Here is a 14,836-nt window from a genome sequence, read left to right as displayed (position 1 = left end):
CGTAATGACGTCGAAAGTCACGTGTTACATATATGAATCGCACATTTGTGGACCATTTTAAACAACAAACTGACACAAAGACATTAATTAGTATCATTCCACATACAACAACGTTGGAACGGTCCTCTTTCTCCACACTTGTAAACACTGGGGCGTAGTTTCGATACGTCATCCTTGACCTCTTGATGTGATGACGTATTACGTGAAGTCGTGCTGGAATGTCACAGACCGGAGAAAGACAAGAAGTTGTGGTTTAAAAGTGCATATTTTTTATTTTTCTTGCCAAAAATGACTATCGTTTCGCTAGATAAGACCCTTATGCCTCGTTTGCGATCATTTAGAGTCCTTTGAAACGGCAATTTTAAACTGCATTAATAGTGTTAATTATTGGGGTCCATTAAAATGAGAAAAATCCTGGAATGTTTTCCTTAAAAAACATAATTTCTTCTCGACTGAACAGTGAAAGACATCAACATTTTGGATGACGTGGTGGTGAGTAAATTATTTTTTTTAAGAAAATGAATTAATCTTTTAAGATGTAAGCATGCAAATAATTGCAATTGAGTATGCAAATATTACAAAAATGCCACAGTCCTGGATAAATTTTGAATAGCAAACAATGAAAAAGGGATTTATCTTAAGCAACGCACCATTGTCATTCGTTCCGTTAACAATCTCTGGACTCATGTTGCTAGATGTTTTTTCTGGAAGGGGTGTGATTTCTTGAGAGGGTTTAGGGTTGGAGTCTGAGGTGGGGTTAGTGGTAGCCGGTGGGCGGAGCAGCACATTGCTGAAAGTGGGAGCAAGCCGGAAGCAGCGCTTGGACTGGAAAAGCTGAGAAGACATGGCCTGTAGGTTACTGCTGATGCTGGCATCATTAGTAACTAGAGGGCCATTGGATGCTGGCGGGGTTGAGTTTTCTTCCCTGGATGGTTGTGGCTGCTCATCTTCCTCTGGTTGCTGATGTTGCGGCGCATTCTCTGCATCTTCTATGTCTTCCAGGTCCGAACGAGATTCTTGACTGTTCATGTCGGAATCCGTCTCGACGTCAAAAGCCGTGCCCCCTTCTTCTTCCTCCGAACCGCTTTCCCAGCGGCCATCCACCGCCAGCGGTTCTTTCCGCCCTTCTCTCGCTAAAGAGTTCATCTGGACCCTGGAGGATCCCAGACCGTCGACCGGCACGGCATCTTCCTCATCCTCCTCTTCATCACTCTCAAAGCCTTCGCTCAGGTCGCTTTCGTCCTCCTTGTGAGCACATCGTCTGCGGCGGAGCATGGATAGCCGCGAGAACTTCCTCTTTTGTTTTTGCTTCTCCTCTGCTGACCTCTTCTTCTCCAGTGCTTTCTTTACCTCCGCCGTACTTCCATTCCCTGTAGGCTGCTCTTCATCATTTTCTTTCTCCTCGTCATCCTCCAGGGAGCCGTTTTGCAGGGTTCTGTCTTCAGAGGGAGCTTCACTGGAATCTCTGGCCTCAGGCTCATCTAACAACAAAGGTATGAAAGTCATTTTCGAGTAGTCACGTTCCTTGTAAGCTGTCTACAAAACAGCATTTTAAGTCATCACATTTTAAGATACCTGGTGTTGTTTAAAACATAAAATGTTGTTATATGGCATCATACTAAAATCTATCGATAACAAAAAGCTAATAGGAAATTGACTACCATTCCTGATGCTTTATTTATGCCTATTAAAGGCGCTCTAAGCGAATCTGTGTGACGTTACTTTTTGTTGATGTTTGAACTGTTTTCAAACATACGGAGTGTAGCTAACTCCTCCCCCTCCCTTCCATGCTTTCATAAACGCGCCTATCCCCCACCCCTAAATCCTTCTTGTCGTTTATTGGCTGGAACACTTTGTTATCATTTCTGATGGTAGGTTTGGCCACTTTGTTGTTATTGCAGTTTGTGGAGCCTAGGCTGTCTTCAGAGATCGCTTTTTTTACAGTTTGATCAGCGGACAGGCAGCAAGCAGATAGTGAGAAGATGTTTGCTGTATGTAACAAAAAATGTTTTATGGTCTAAAACGCTTGAATTCGCTTAGAGCACCTTTAACATAACACAGATTTAACACAGATATATGATAACTTCAAACTCTGTTTCGCATGAAATGATGATTAAGTGTCTATTTTTAAGTGTATGCCACACAAAAAAATTGCTTTTATTCGCACCCGTGTTATCAGTGCGCAGGGCCGTGACATCACTCTCGCCCTCCTCCAGTTCAGCTTGCAGTCGAATGTTCACATGATTGACCAGATGTGAGAACAGAGCCAATGTGAAGGCGATGGAGGCACTGTACTGCTTTGAGGCTAAAATGTCATTTCAGAGAAGACAGAATTTAATCTGTGAGAGTAAAATGATGATCTGCACGTTTTAAATCATGACATTCAGACACCTGATGATGTATATTATTAGCTTTTTTGACACTATTTGATTTGACATTGATCTGATTTCAGTTTATATTTACCTCCTCGCTTCAGCCTGTGCACTACCATAAGGCAAGTCACCACCATCTTGAATATGAGGCTGTCAGGTAACACGGAGCAGATGGAGTCGTGCTCCTCCTCCTCCTCGCCGGTTGATTGGCTGCCGTGAGTAGGATGTGGCAGGTAGAACAGCACCAGATTAAAGTCCTCCAGCACAGACTGGCACAGTGACGTCAACTCAGTCTCCATCAGACTAAAGGAATGGGAGATTATTAGTTTACATATCATTTTATTCCTATATTTATAAGTTTTAGGTGTAGTATGAATATATGAATTGTTTGTTTCCAAAACATGATAAACGCCAAAATCAGTATTGTACAGGTCAGTATTAAAAAGTAAATTCTTAATTTTACGCAAAATCCGATATCAGCCGTGTTATTCTGTCATCTTTTCTCCGTTTTTCGAACCGTGACAAACGCCAGTCCTCCTTTACTGCAGAATGCAATAAATCTGCTTAACCACAGCGCACCATTCCACGCACTGTAAACATTAATGGCGGCGCGTTGAATAAACACGCAATCCTAGTTTTCCTCATCTACTTGATAAACCTGTGGTGGTTTTCTGTGGCGGAAAAGAAACGTAAGCCATCAAAATTGACTTTATGTGAGAGGCACTCGGGCGAAGGAAAAATGCCGGCTGTTGCTTATTCTTACACAACAGCATCAAACTTCTGTCATGCTAACACATTGACCTTTCTATTATTTTACCCGAAGTCAACGAAAATCGAGCAGGACCAAAACATTTTAAAGCTGATCGCATTCAAAAAAGTTCATCAACAACATCCAAAGGATGACAAAGTAAGTGTTTTGATTAATGCCATTAATGTTTATTTGTTTAATCAGTGTATACCACAAGTCAACTTAATGAATATAACATGGCAAAGAGGAATGCACATTTATATATTAATTCAATAACATTTAAAAAAAAAAACATGTGATGGATTTATTGCATTTTGTAAAGAAATCTTTGAAAATCATATTATGGATTTGATTTTTTGATGTTATTAAAACCTAAAGATGCTATGTGAAAGTTTGTAACAGAAAATAGTGGTTTTCATCTAGTCACTTTCTTGGTATAGAAAACACATTTTTACCCAAATTAGTCAAAATAAATTTATTTATTTTTGAAACCAAACTCTTCATGTAATCCTCTTACCTGTTCTTGGGCTGCAACAGACTTTGCAAATACATGAAGCTCACCAGCAATCTCTTGATGTCTTTTGACCTGAAGTAAGAAATCTTTTGTTAAAAACAGACAGATGTTTTCTCAGATGCATAGATATCTAGTTTCTAGGGGAAAACCAAAAAATATTCAGTCTGATCTCTTGGAAAAATAACATTACACCTGCTCAATTAGTATGTACAATTTGAGACATCTTTAGCAAATGCCTTTAATAAAATAAAACTGTATAATCTTTAAAATTAAGGTTTAAAATATGTTTAAGATGAAAACAATAAAAATGCATTTAACTCTGATTATGCAGACAATTATTGCTCTGGGATTAATTTTTTTGTTATATTTCAAGGGACAGTAAGTAGGATTTACCCCAATCTAGTGGTGAAATTGTGTTTTGCATTCAAACGAATAGTGCTCCCTGGCGCCTCGCTTTTCCAAAAGCGTGTTGCAACTACGGTAGCCGTTATGTAATCGCTGATCTCCTTGTTGGTTTCAGCTAGTTAACGTGTTCTGAATTAAAACGCGTTGTGGAAACGCATTGGTAGGCTAGTGCTTTTTGTCCCTCTCTGCTTTTATAGTTTATCAGTATGGTGGATGGACATGGAAGCCTCCTTGGACTTAAGCCGAAAGTATACTAGGGACGTCCGCGTATGCACGCCGTCTGCATGACGTCATTTTCGTCATCAGGAGGGTCCGCGGTCGGCCGCGTGGACCGTACGCGTGCAGCCCAAAATGTGAGACCGCGCGTACAGTCCGCAGACAACAGCGCATGCGCATGAAAATATTTAGACAGGACACTCAACTACAAACAATTATACAAAAGAAATAGATAGAATTTGCACACACAGTATCGTTTTTCTTCTTTAATTTTAACTTCTTACAAGAACAGAAAGCTGTGGAGCATGTTTGTTACCATAATGTTTGATTCCTGTTCTTTGTTGTCTTGTTGTTTGTTCTAAACTGTGTTTGCAATGGTGTATCGGTTACTTTTCTTCACCTATCCTAATGTTTTTATGTACTGTAAATGTCTCCAAATCAGTGCTGCCCTAACGGCCTGTTAGACTAATAATTTGAGTATAGTTGGAAAGCTGCGTGGACGATAGGGATGGGCATAATTAATCGACGATCGATAATTGATTGTTAAGAATTTCGTCGATCACGTTAATTTGTTATCAATTATTCGAATGCATTTTTTTATCTAACTCCTGTTTCACAAATACTCCGTATGCAGTGCGTTTGCGTATGTGTGGGGCGAATCCGTCAAGCACCCGTTGCAGTGCGCTGCTGACCGCTTATTCTGCATATAAGATGTTAATGTGATTGACACTTTCTGTGAACACTTTTCCGCATAAACAATAGAACAAAGCATCATTTTTTTTTCACAAAACAATATATTTGAGATATTATTTGACAGACTAGTAAGTGTGGATTAAGGATGTTTAAAATCTCTAGCCTGGTGGTCAGGATCTGAATGGATCAAATCAGCAGTTTTGCAATGCTTTATTTATCTCCACATATATCATAAATAAAAATAAGCAGAGTAACTTTGCAAGTCTACCCTTCCACATTATATATTTCCTACTATGTATGTATATGATTTCCAAATAATAAACGAGATTATTCAACGACAAAAAGCGTCTCATATGGAAATAAATCCTTACAATATTATTATTTCTCAAAACTTTATGACAAAAATAAGCAACTGTATTCCTACAGTTATTCAAAGATGCACACATTATTCCGCCTATAATTTGAATATTATACAAAAGTATTCATATAACGGCACGTTTCATATGGGAAATAAATATCCTCAAATTAACATAACAGCATAATAAAATGAATAAACAGACAATGAAACAGGATTGAAATATAAATTAAATTATTATTACCGGAAAAAAGCAATATTTGCCACAGGTTGATCTTGTAATAAGGGTCTCATCGAGGAAAAACACACTGTATATTTGTATTCATTGCATTTTTTAAGTATAAAAGTTAAATAACAAATTTTATTATAAAAATATTAACGATTAATCGATAGTCGATCAACAAAGAAAACTTAATCGAATGCCCATCCCTAGTGGACGAGTGCGCGCGCGAGCCGGACGCAGAAGCAGAAAAAAGGTATACCCCGGCCTTTACCCGTTCAATGTAAGTAAAGAGAAGAAATTCTAAGCTTACAAAGAAAAGTCAGATCACTGGCAGAGGTCATTTGACACCAAGGAGGACATATTTATAAAGACATTTTGATTAATAAAACACATAAAATCCTACTTACAGTCAAAAAAAAAATTCATAAAGGGTTCGGCAGAGAAATGTCACTAACTAAATGTGACTTTTATTGATTAAAGGGATAGTTCACACCCCCAAATACAATTTGCAGCCACCCTCAGGCCATCCAATTTTTTGGTGTTATTTTTTTGTTAATTAACGCAAGTCAACGCTTTCCGCCACTTTAAGAGTTCAAAAATTAGATATATTCAATACAAAAGTAACGCCCACGGCTCCTAGTGACATATTGACGCCTTGGGAAGCCAATAGGTGGATTTTTGCAAGAAATTGAACATTACTTACAACATTATTGAAATTAATGCAGAGCCTCTGTCAAACATGAGATATACATACACAGGAAATATATACAGGAAGTCCACTTTATCCAACCGATCTATAGGTGGCATTAAGAAGTTGGTTTGCCAACCGCCAACAAGCACCACAAGAGGATTGCACAAGAGACTAACGCCAATAACATTCAATGCTAATAACGTTGCAAAAACATTCAATTTTATTGCAAAAAACTATCAATCGGCTTTACAAGACATCAATATGTCACCAGGAGTCATGGAGACTACTTTGCATTGTATACATCTGCTTTTTGAACTCTCAAACTGGCGTAAACCGCTGACTTGCATTATATAAAATCACAAAGCACTGCGGTTTCTGCAAAACAACTTATTTATTGTTCTACAAAAAAAAGTCAGCAACATATCGGTTGGCCTGAGTAAATAAAAAGCACATTTTTATTTTATTTGGGTGAACTACCCCTTTAAATGTCTCTTAAAAAGATAAGGAATGCACCTCTGGCGCGATGGTGACAGTTTCTTCATCTCTTGTTTCTTCACCTGATGGTACATCTTGGCTGCCTTGTCAAAAAGACGCTTTAAATTCCCATAAGCACCATCAAAGGGAGTCTCTGACTGAATACTGTTCAACAGGGAAAACCAGTCCGTCAGGATCATGCACGAGTTATCAACACACAACGTTTTTTAAACATTAATCATTATCAGTCCCTCTGACGGACTTTTGTTTTCATTTCCGTGTAATGATCAAATGACTGAAGTAACACCATAACTTTAAATGAAAAGCAGCAAATATGTGTATTAATGCACTGCTGTTTTCTCACAGTCTCTCTCTCTCTTACACAAAGACACTTACTTAGGGGCTGTCCACACGGAGACGCGTATCACCGTATACTTATAAATTTGTTATCGTATTGGCGTTTCATCCACACGGATCCGGCGTTTTGGGAGACTGAATCCGCTATTTTTTGAAACCGGGTCTTAAAGTGGATAAATCTGAAACCGACACCCTTGCGGTTTCATCTGTACAGCCAATCCGTATATTTTGTGAAGCGAAAACGTCATCACGTCACGTGTCGGAAGCGTCACACGTAACAGCAACAACAATAACGGCGGACTGCGTGATTGTGTTCGTGCTACAGAAGCTACTAAAGCCTACTAGCTTTATTACAGCAAAATCTATTGCTTCTATGCAATTGTGGTGACCAACAAGCGATAATGGACAACACCATACCTTGGTTATGCGCATGCTCAAAGTCTTCTTCTCCGTGTATAGTGTTTATCTGTGGCAGAATTACAGCGCCCCATACTGGTCCGGCATATATACTACACCGCTTTCAGACGTTTCAGACGGTTTCAGTGGTTTCGTGTTTACGGATTCTTTTTTTAGGGCAAGGAAAAAAAATGATCGGATAGGGAAAGCACCGGCTTCGTGTGGACATAGCCTTAAACATGAAGAAGAGAGGTCGAAATTGGACAAAAGAGACAGATTAAAACAGCAGGTGTAATTGTAAATGTCTCTCTCTCGCCCAGTTATGATCCAAAGGACCAAAACAAATCTTAAAACCAGGTATAAACAGCCCCACTGACACAATCTATGAAGGTCAAAAGAACTTTGGTATCGCTTAGCCCAAAAACATCATATTACTCACTTTTGAAAACATGTATTTTTTGCTTACCAGCGCAAGTAGTAGTAAGTAGCTTCAACATTATAAAATTTACTTCCAGCCAATGTACCCAACTGATTAAACGGCATTCCTGTAAAAGACACATAATTCTCAAGTCAACAGCATGAAATTTAATTACACTTTTTTGCATATTAAAAATTCACCAACAGATATAATCACGAAAAGCATGCTGTTTGGTGCCAGGAGAACGTCTCTGTAGGATGTGAGAAGTAATGAATCTCTTACCGACGTGAGGAGCGACAGACAGGGCCTGGTGATAAAAGCGTTCGGCCAGCTGCTCCGCTTCCACTCCCGCCAGTTCATTCTGGTAGCGCGCTACACACAGCAAACATTAACATGCTGCGTTTATTTCCAGTAATGAGGACATGAAATCACTGCACAGTTTAAGTATGTTCAAAACAGTTTGATTTTATCAGACATCAAGTGAGAACACACTTACCGAGATCTCCCAAGTACACAAGGCACCTGTGACAAGCCATCTGGGCCCACTCCATCTCCTTAGGGCTGGCTGAGACCGGTTTCTTACGACCTACAGTCAATAAAATAAAAGAACAATTACCTAATCAATAAATAAGCCACAGAAGTAACACGTAGCAACATGAACCTCATCCAATTTAAACTAAATCTGATTAAATATGTAATTTTCACAGCTAGAGGTCCCCATACCAGGGCTCGAAATTGCGACCATTTTGGTCGCATATGCGACCGAAATTTAATCTGTGCGACCTTAAAATATATTTGGGAGCATTTGTGCGACTGCCCATTTTGTTGTGACGCGAGTTGATTGTGATCCTGCGTGCTGGCGCTGTCCCAGGTTCAGTGTTCTCTCCAACGATACATAACCAATCAAATTTCACCATTAAGTTCTTGCGTTTAATGAAGACCGCCGATTGGCTAATATAAGCGTCAGTCATTCCTTGTTTCAGTGAAGCGCGGAAATGTGAAAAGACGAACGCGTCGCGAGCATGACGAGAGCGAGCCGATTACAGCCAAGGTTATTACTGTTTCTTTGACGGCGATCGGGATTCAAATGTAACTCCACCACCGGAAAATACGAGTTGACGTTAAACCTTTCAGAGAGAGTGGCTTAAAGATTTCGAGTGTCTATGAAAATGTAACTGTTTACTGTAAATCCTGTAAAACGGTGTTAATGGCGGAATCAAAACATTTTAAGCGCCAGACGTACCTTGCTTAAACATGGAGAAAGTGCCAAAAACACAAGACGTGTCATGACAAATGTGTTTATTATTGATGGAGACACCGACCTGTCTGTCAGTGTGTTTAATGGTGTATGTGCGCATGCGCTGGTGAATGGACATTTGACAAACATCCTTGTGGTCCATGTTGCTGTGGAATACGACAATGCTGATGGTATGTTTTTGTTGTATTTTTTAAAACATTGCCTATTTAGTAGTAAAAGCATCCTGGTAATGCAGTTATCAATACCAATATATATTAGCCTTCTATATTAGGGGCACTTTTGTAGTCACAATTAATCAGTGTTTTACGTGTTTGCTAGATTTTCTATGTAATCTTAATCATGTTACCTGTAATTGTTAAATTATTATTGCTGCTATACTATTTCAACAGCATTTGGGTATTACTTTAGGAATTTATGCAGCAAAAAATAAAATAAAATAAAATAGAAGACCAACTTTTAAATGCTGGCCATAGGACGTGTAAAGCCTGGTGGTGGTGTTTTATTTTTAATAAAATAAATCTATTAACATTTACATTGTAGTTGTGGTACTTTTTAATTTTTGGATGGATGCGCCTAAATTTTTGCTGGTGCTCCTAACTCTTTAAAGTTGGGAGCACCAGTGCTACCAAATAAAAAAGTTAATTTTGAGCCCTGCATACAAAAAGTTCCAACTTCTGGTCACGACACGTGCGCGTTCACGAGAGTGCGCGTTTCCAGCGTAAAAGACACATTGGTGAATGCAGAAGCGAAAAAAAAAATGGCAATCAGGAAATAGAAATCTAAAACTGGGATTTTAAAGTCACAATGAAACAGATGTTGCGATTATCCGAGTGAAACGGTTTCTGAAAAAAAATACAGGGCTAGACCTAAATTCGTCAATCGAGAATTGATTGGATCGTGGTAAGTTGGGTCATGTTGCTATTTGCTAATAGCTGTGCTCTTTTCCCAGGCCCCACCCACCTGCCATACCATATTATTTGTAGTAAATAGAGATCGTCTCGAGGAGGGGAGATTTGCGTTTTTGATTAACTTTTTCCCCTCCATTGACTTCTCCAACGCTTCCCTGCCAATGACGAGTTTTTACGGCAATCCATATTTCTGCTATTATCCACCAGGTGGCGCTCTTACCCAACTTATAAAACAATGAAGCATCCACTAAGGCCAAACAGTAAAAATTCTGTGTATGTTTTGATCATCGCCCTAAATCTGATCTCTAACAAAAGTCCTTCACAAAAATGCAATTATCTCATCTCAAAATTTTGTATTTTTGAAAAAACCTACCCATATTTGAGGGGTATTACATATTACGTGCTTCTTCCTTGTCGTATTATTCATTAAGATAATAATTAATAAATGCACGCATAATTATGAACTTGATAAATGTTACAGATATGTTTTAATATGCACAATCAAATGCCTTTCAACATACATGTGCAAAAATCAGAATTAAATGAATGTGCTACAATTTTTACAAAAAAGAGTCTGTAGTAGCCTACGTGTTTTAGCCATAAAATAAGCACATTAAGTTACAAGTTTGTTAAGTTTTGTTTTAAAGAAAGGTTTTCTTTAAAGTGAATTTCGTTTAGTATAAACTGTATCTTAATTTAAATAAATTTTTCAACAACAAATTGCCTGGGTTTAATACCTAAAAAGCATTATAGCAGACAATATAATAATGACATGGAGGCGCCGGCGTGACGCGGTCACACTTTTATAAAACTGTCACTGAATTTACAAATGCACATTTTGCTTATTGCTCACACATATATTATGTTGAACAATAACAATATGTTAAAGTAAAATTATTAATAATTAATCTTAAAGAGTATTTGATTGAATGCTGAATGTTGTGCTTGTTCGATTTAATAAAATTAAAACTTCAATTATGATAATTAAAAGAATCAAATATTTAATATTGAGTGGGAAATTTTTGCTCATTTATTAATAGTATTTGAAAAATATATAAACTGCGCAGCTTCCACCTGTAGCCTAAATGATCTAGAACAGCAGCACCTGCGTTAAAAAAATCTGGTGCCAGCCCTGGTTATAACGGCCCACATATTAAAATTTTTTTAAATCGGGCTCTGGCTCATAATTACAGTGAACGCGTCGGGCCGGGCTAGACACAACATGCTCGGGTAGGGTCGGGCTTAATTTGTTGGGCTCGATCTAAGCTCCTAGACTGAAAACGCATCCTCTCATGAATGCTCATCGGTCCTTACTGGAAGCTTGTTTATTTTTTACTTTGTGAAGTTTTAAATATTTATATTTTTCTTACAAAACTGCATCGATTGCCCACAGGCGGCCTTAATTAACCCCCAGAAGCCATGTGGATTACTTCTGTGAAGGATGGATGGGCTTTTTAGGGCTTCAAATCAGAAGCACTATTTACTACCATTATAAAGTTTGGAACAGCCAGGACATTTTCTTATAAAACTCAGATTGTGTTTTAATTTTCCATCGGTCTTAGTACATGATGTAACTACAGAAGAGTCAAGTTTTAAATAGGAAACATATCTAAACTCTTTGGATATTTTTAGCACGATGCTAATGGTCTAATCAGATTCAATGGATTGTGCTAAGCTATGCTAAAAGTGCTAGCGCCAGACCCGGAGATCGGCTGAATGAACTCCAAAACTGTAGGAATCAAATGTTTAACTCTAGGGGAGATGGAAAATGAGCATATTTTCAAAAAAAGTGGAATGAACCGTTGAATGATGGGAGCTTTTACCAGCACTGCCGACTGGAAATTGACAGGATTTACAAATCATGTTCATGGATGATGTAATAAACTAAAGTTACATTATAACGTAAACCAATATAGTGGTAGTAGTTTTTAAATATTTTAAATGTAAATCTTACATATTGTGCCGTAAAAAAACTAAATGTGGCACGTCTCACCAATGAGTGGGTCAGTGACGTGCGTCCAGTCGATGCAGTCCTGTAGCTCCAGCTGATAATGTGACTGGATGTAGAGCAGCAGGTGTTGAAAGAAGCCCACCCCAGCAATCAAATGGGTCCTGTAGGCGCACTCCAAAGCACTGCGACTATGAATATGCTGCAAAGACAGCAAGAGAAAGCACACTTTATTGTGTTGGGAAACACCAGAGCAACTCTAAATTATGAGATGCAAGCAAAGAGGCAAAAGTACCTTCTTGTTGGTCTTGATGACCTGAATGACCTCATAGTAGACCTTTCTCCACAGCAGTTCTTCTGCCTTGCGTCCATAGTCCACCGGGTGCAGGAACATCAGCTTGACACAAAGTTCCCGCAATCTGTTGGAGGGAAAGCAAATTAATACAATTCCTCAACAGCTGTAAGATGCAACTTTAGGCATCTCTCAAAGTAAATATAGCTTACTTGTTCCTCAAGCTGATGTTCTCAGGTTTGAAGACCTCCCTATAGGACGACTTGCTGCTGATTATAACATCCAACTTATGCACCGTTTCCACCACAGCCCTTCATGAACGTAAAGAAAATGATGAAACACTCAAAAAACACAACTACACATACCTAAATGACCCAAAGCCAGTGATTTGCTGTTCCTACTTCTTGATAAATGTGTGCATATGCGTTTCTCATGGCTTGCAAACCATTTGGTTTGATCTTATGTATTTATAGCTGTACTTAAAAATAGTATTGACAACAAATGCACAGCTAAAATCAAAATGTAGGATGACATCAGGTAGATTGGGATGCTTACTGACATTGAGATGATCGTTTGAAAGCTTCCCTATCTTAAGTATCCAAATTCACCCCATCTGCGGTAGGCCAGCACATCTTATTCAACAGTTTATACAATAAAACTATAATCTCTACTTTAAAAAAAAATGTATACTAAGAGCTAAGTATTGAAGCCTTAAAGGTGCAGTGTGTAAATTTTATGCGGCTTCTAGTGGTGAAGTTGAAAATGCAACCAGCGACTCAGTCCACTGCTCACTTCTCGCTTTTGAAACGCAAAGAGAAACTACGGTAGCCGCCACCAGAAAAACATGTCATCGATGGAGACAACTTAGTAAACAAAGTTTGCCCATTAAGGGCTTCTGTAGAAACATGGCGGCACAAAATGGCGACTTCCACGTAGGGGGACCCTCTGTGTATGTAGATAAAAACATCTTATTCTAAGGTAATAAAAACATAACGGTTCATTATGAAAGGTCTTTATACACTCCTGATAATATAGTTTTGTATATTATTTTGCATTTCTGTCAAGAGATCCTTCTAAAAACTACACACTGCACCTTTAAAGTTTCAGATAAAACTACCTATCCAACTAAGTTATGTTTATACAAAACATCTTGTGGTTGTGTAAACACAGGCATTGATTTTAATATTAAATTAATATTTAGCTGCTCTGATGTCCAAATCCCTTCATAACTATTCCCATGTTCTGAGGGTTACCACATCCATTCTTTTCTAATACATACAAGCAAATTTTTTTGTCAAGTTTAAGTGGCAATGACTAAATGCACACGTCAAATAATATTTTATTTCAAGTTTAGACTATTAAGGCTTTAAGCGTGATGAACACGCCGATGACAATGTCTTAATCGATCTTATATTCTAATGAAAGCATAACATCTGATCCCCATAAACATGTTTTCATACAGAAATATGTAAAAATGCAAAGGTGTTTCCTGATACTAATAGTGTCGGCCTGTGTCGTCGTTCTCACCTGTACAGACGTTTAATATGAAGCACTTTGGCCTCAGGCTCGCTGTCCTGACCCGGTCCGCTCATTCTAGCAGCGATAAAGCGACTGTTCTGGTCTGGTTTCTGTATTTTGTTCTGGTTCGTTCCGCTCCAGTTTAGCGCGCGGCTAACGTTAGCAGAGTAGCTAACTCACCTCTTTCCCTCAGATTATAACTTAAACACAAACGCTGTCGTTCCTGTCCTCCCCCGCCGCCGGCCTCGATACCCATCCGCCGGCGTGTGTACTGGTGTCGGTTCGGGTCAGCTGTCACATTTCGAGGGGGTTGTGTTTGTGTTGTTGTCGTTCATCGTTGCGAGCGTCGCTCCGCGAGCGGCCATTTTTTCCCCTCCCACCGCGCACGGTTCAGTGACCGGGGCAAGTATCGCGAGAATTCCAGACATTCTCGAGGGCCGGGGCATTGTTGTTGTTATCGCGAGATTTACGAGGTTATGTCTTGGTCAAGTAGCTTAAACTGCAGGCGGGCTGGACGGCCCCTCGCGTGATCAGGCTCTGGCTTACAGTAAACGACAGTCCCAACAAAAGTGGTTCTCAAACTTTTTCGACGTGCGCCCCCCCTTGTGTACGGCGCATCCATTTATGGCCCCCCAAAATAACATGTATAACATAAAACATTCCAAAAATAAAAATTGTAATTAAACAAAACATATACAATTATACAATGTGGCGCTGTTGGTTTATTTTTCTGAGGTTTAATGTATGATAAAGGTTTTTAAAAAGGTTTTAATTTAATTTATGATAAATTAATGTATTTTATAAAATGTCATTTAACTAACATCTCAGGGTCCCCGGGGGGCCAATGCCCCTAGTTTGAGAACCACTACCTTACAAAACAAAAGCATTACATGCTAATCATAGAAAAATGCATTTTTTTAAAATTACATATACCATGCTTAAACTCTGCAGTCTTGTCCCACATGATTTTATTTGTACTTTAAGATAGGGTGACCATGCGCGCCATTTTTCCCGGGCGCGTCCTGACCAGGATTTCGGGTTCGTCTTCCG

At 38.9% G+C, this 14,836-nt stretch overlaps 1 protein-coding gene across 1 annotated transcript in view; it reads right to left on the bottom strand.

Moving 5' to 3' along the window:
• Nucleotides 1-14,195, bottom strand: part of smg5 (SMG5 nonsense mediated mRNA decay factor) — a 30,181-nt gene extending 15,986 nt beyond the window's left edge. The window contains exons 1-12 of the mRNA XM_073872507.1: nucleotides 13,796-14,195; nucleotides 12,481-12,579; nucleotides 12,272-12,395; nucleotides 12,022-12,178; nucleotides 8,359-8,448; nucleotides 8,145-8,234; nucleotides 7,911-7,989; nucleotides 6,731-6,856; nucleotides 3,638-3,706; nucleotides 2,464-2,675; nucleotides 2,168-2,305; nucleotides 651-1,481 (exon numbers count right to left, since the gene is read on the bottom strand). Of these exons, the coding sequence (XP_073728608.1) occupies nucleotides 651-1,481; nucleotides 2,168-2,305; nucleotides 2,464-2,675; nucleotides 3,638-3,706; nucleotides 6,731-6,856; nucleotides 7,911-7,989; nucleotides 8,145-8,234; nucleotides 8,359-8,448; nucleotides 12,022-12,178; nucleotides 12,272-12,395; nucleotides 12,481-12,579; nucleotides 13,796-13,860 (2,080 nt within the window). The 5' untranslated portion in view covers nucleotides 13,861-14,195. The remainder of the gene's footprint in view (nucleotides 1-650; nucleotides 1,482-2,167; nucleotides 2,306-2,463; nucleotides 2,676-3,637; nucleotides 3,707-6,730; nucleotides 6,857-7,910; nucleotides 7,990-8,144; nucleotides 8,235-8,358; nucleotides 8,449-12,021; nucleotides 12,179-12,271; nucleotides 12,396-12,480; nucleotides 12,580-13,795) is intronic.
• Between the last annotated feature and the right edge of the window lie 641 nt (nucleotides 14,196-14,836).

Source organism: Misgurnus anguillicaudatus, chromosome 10 (genome assembly GCF_027580225.2).
Source record: "Misgurnus anguillicaudatus chromosome 10, ASM2758022v2, whole genome shotgun sequence".
Lineage (NCBI taxonomy): Eukaryota > Metazoa > Chordata > Actinopteri > Cypriniformes > Cobitidae > Misgurnus > Misgurnus anguillicaudatus.
This window is presented reverse-complemented; position numbering and strand designations above follow the sequence as displayed.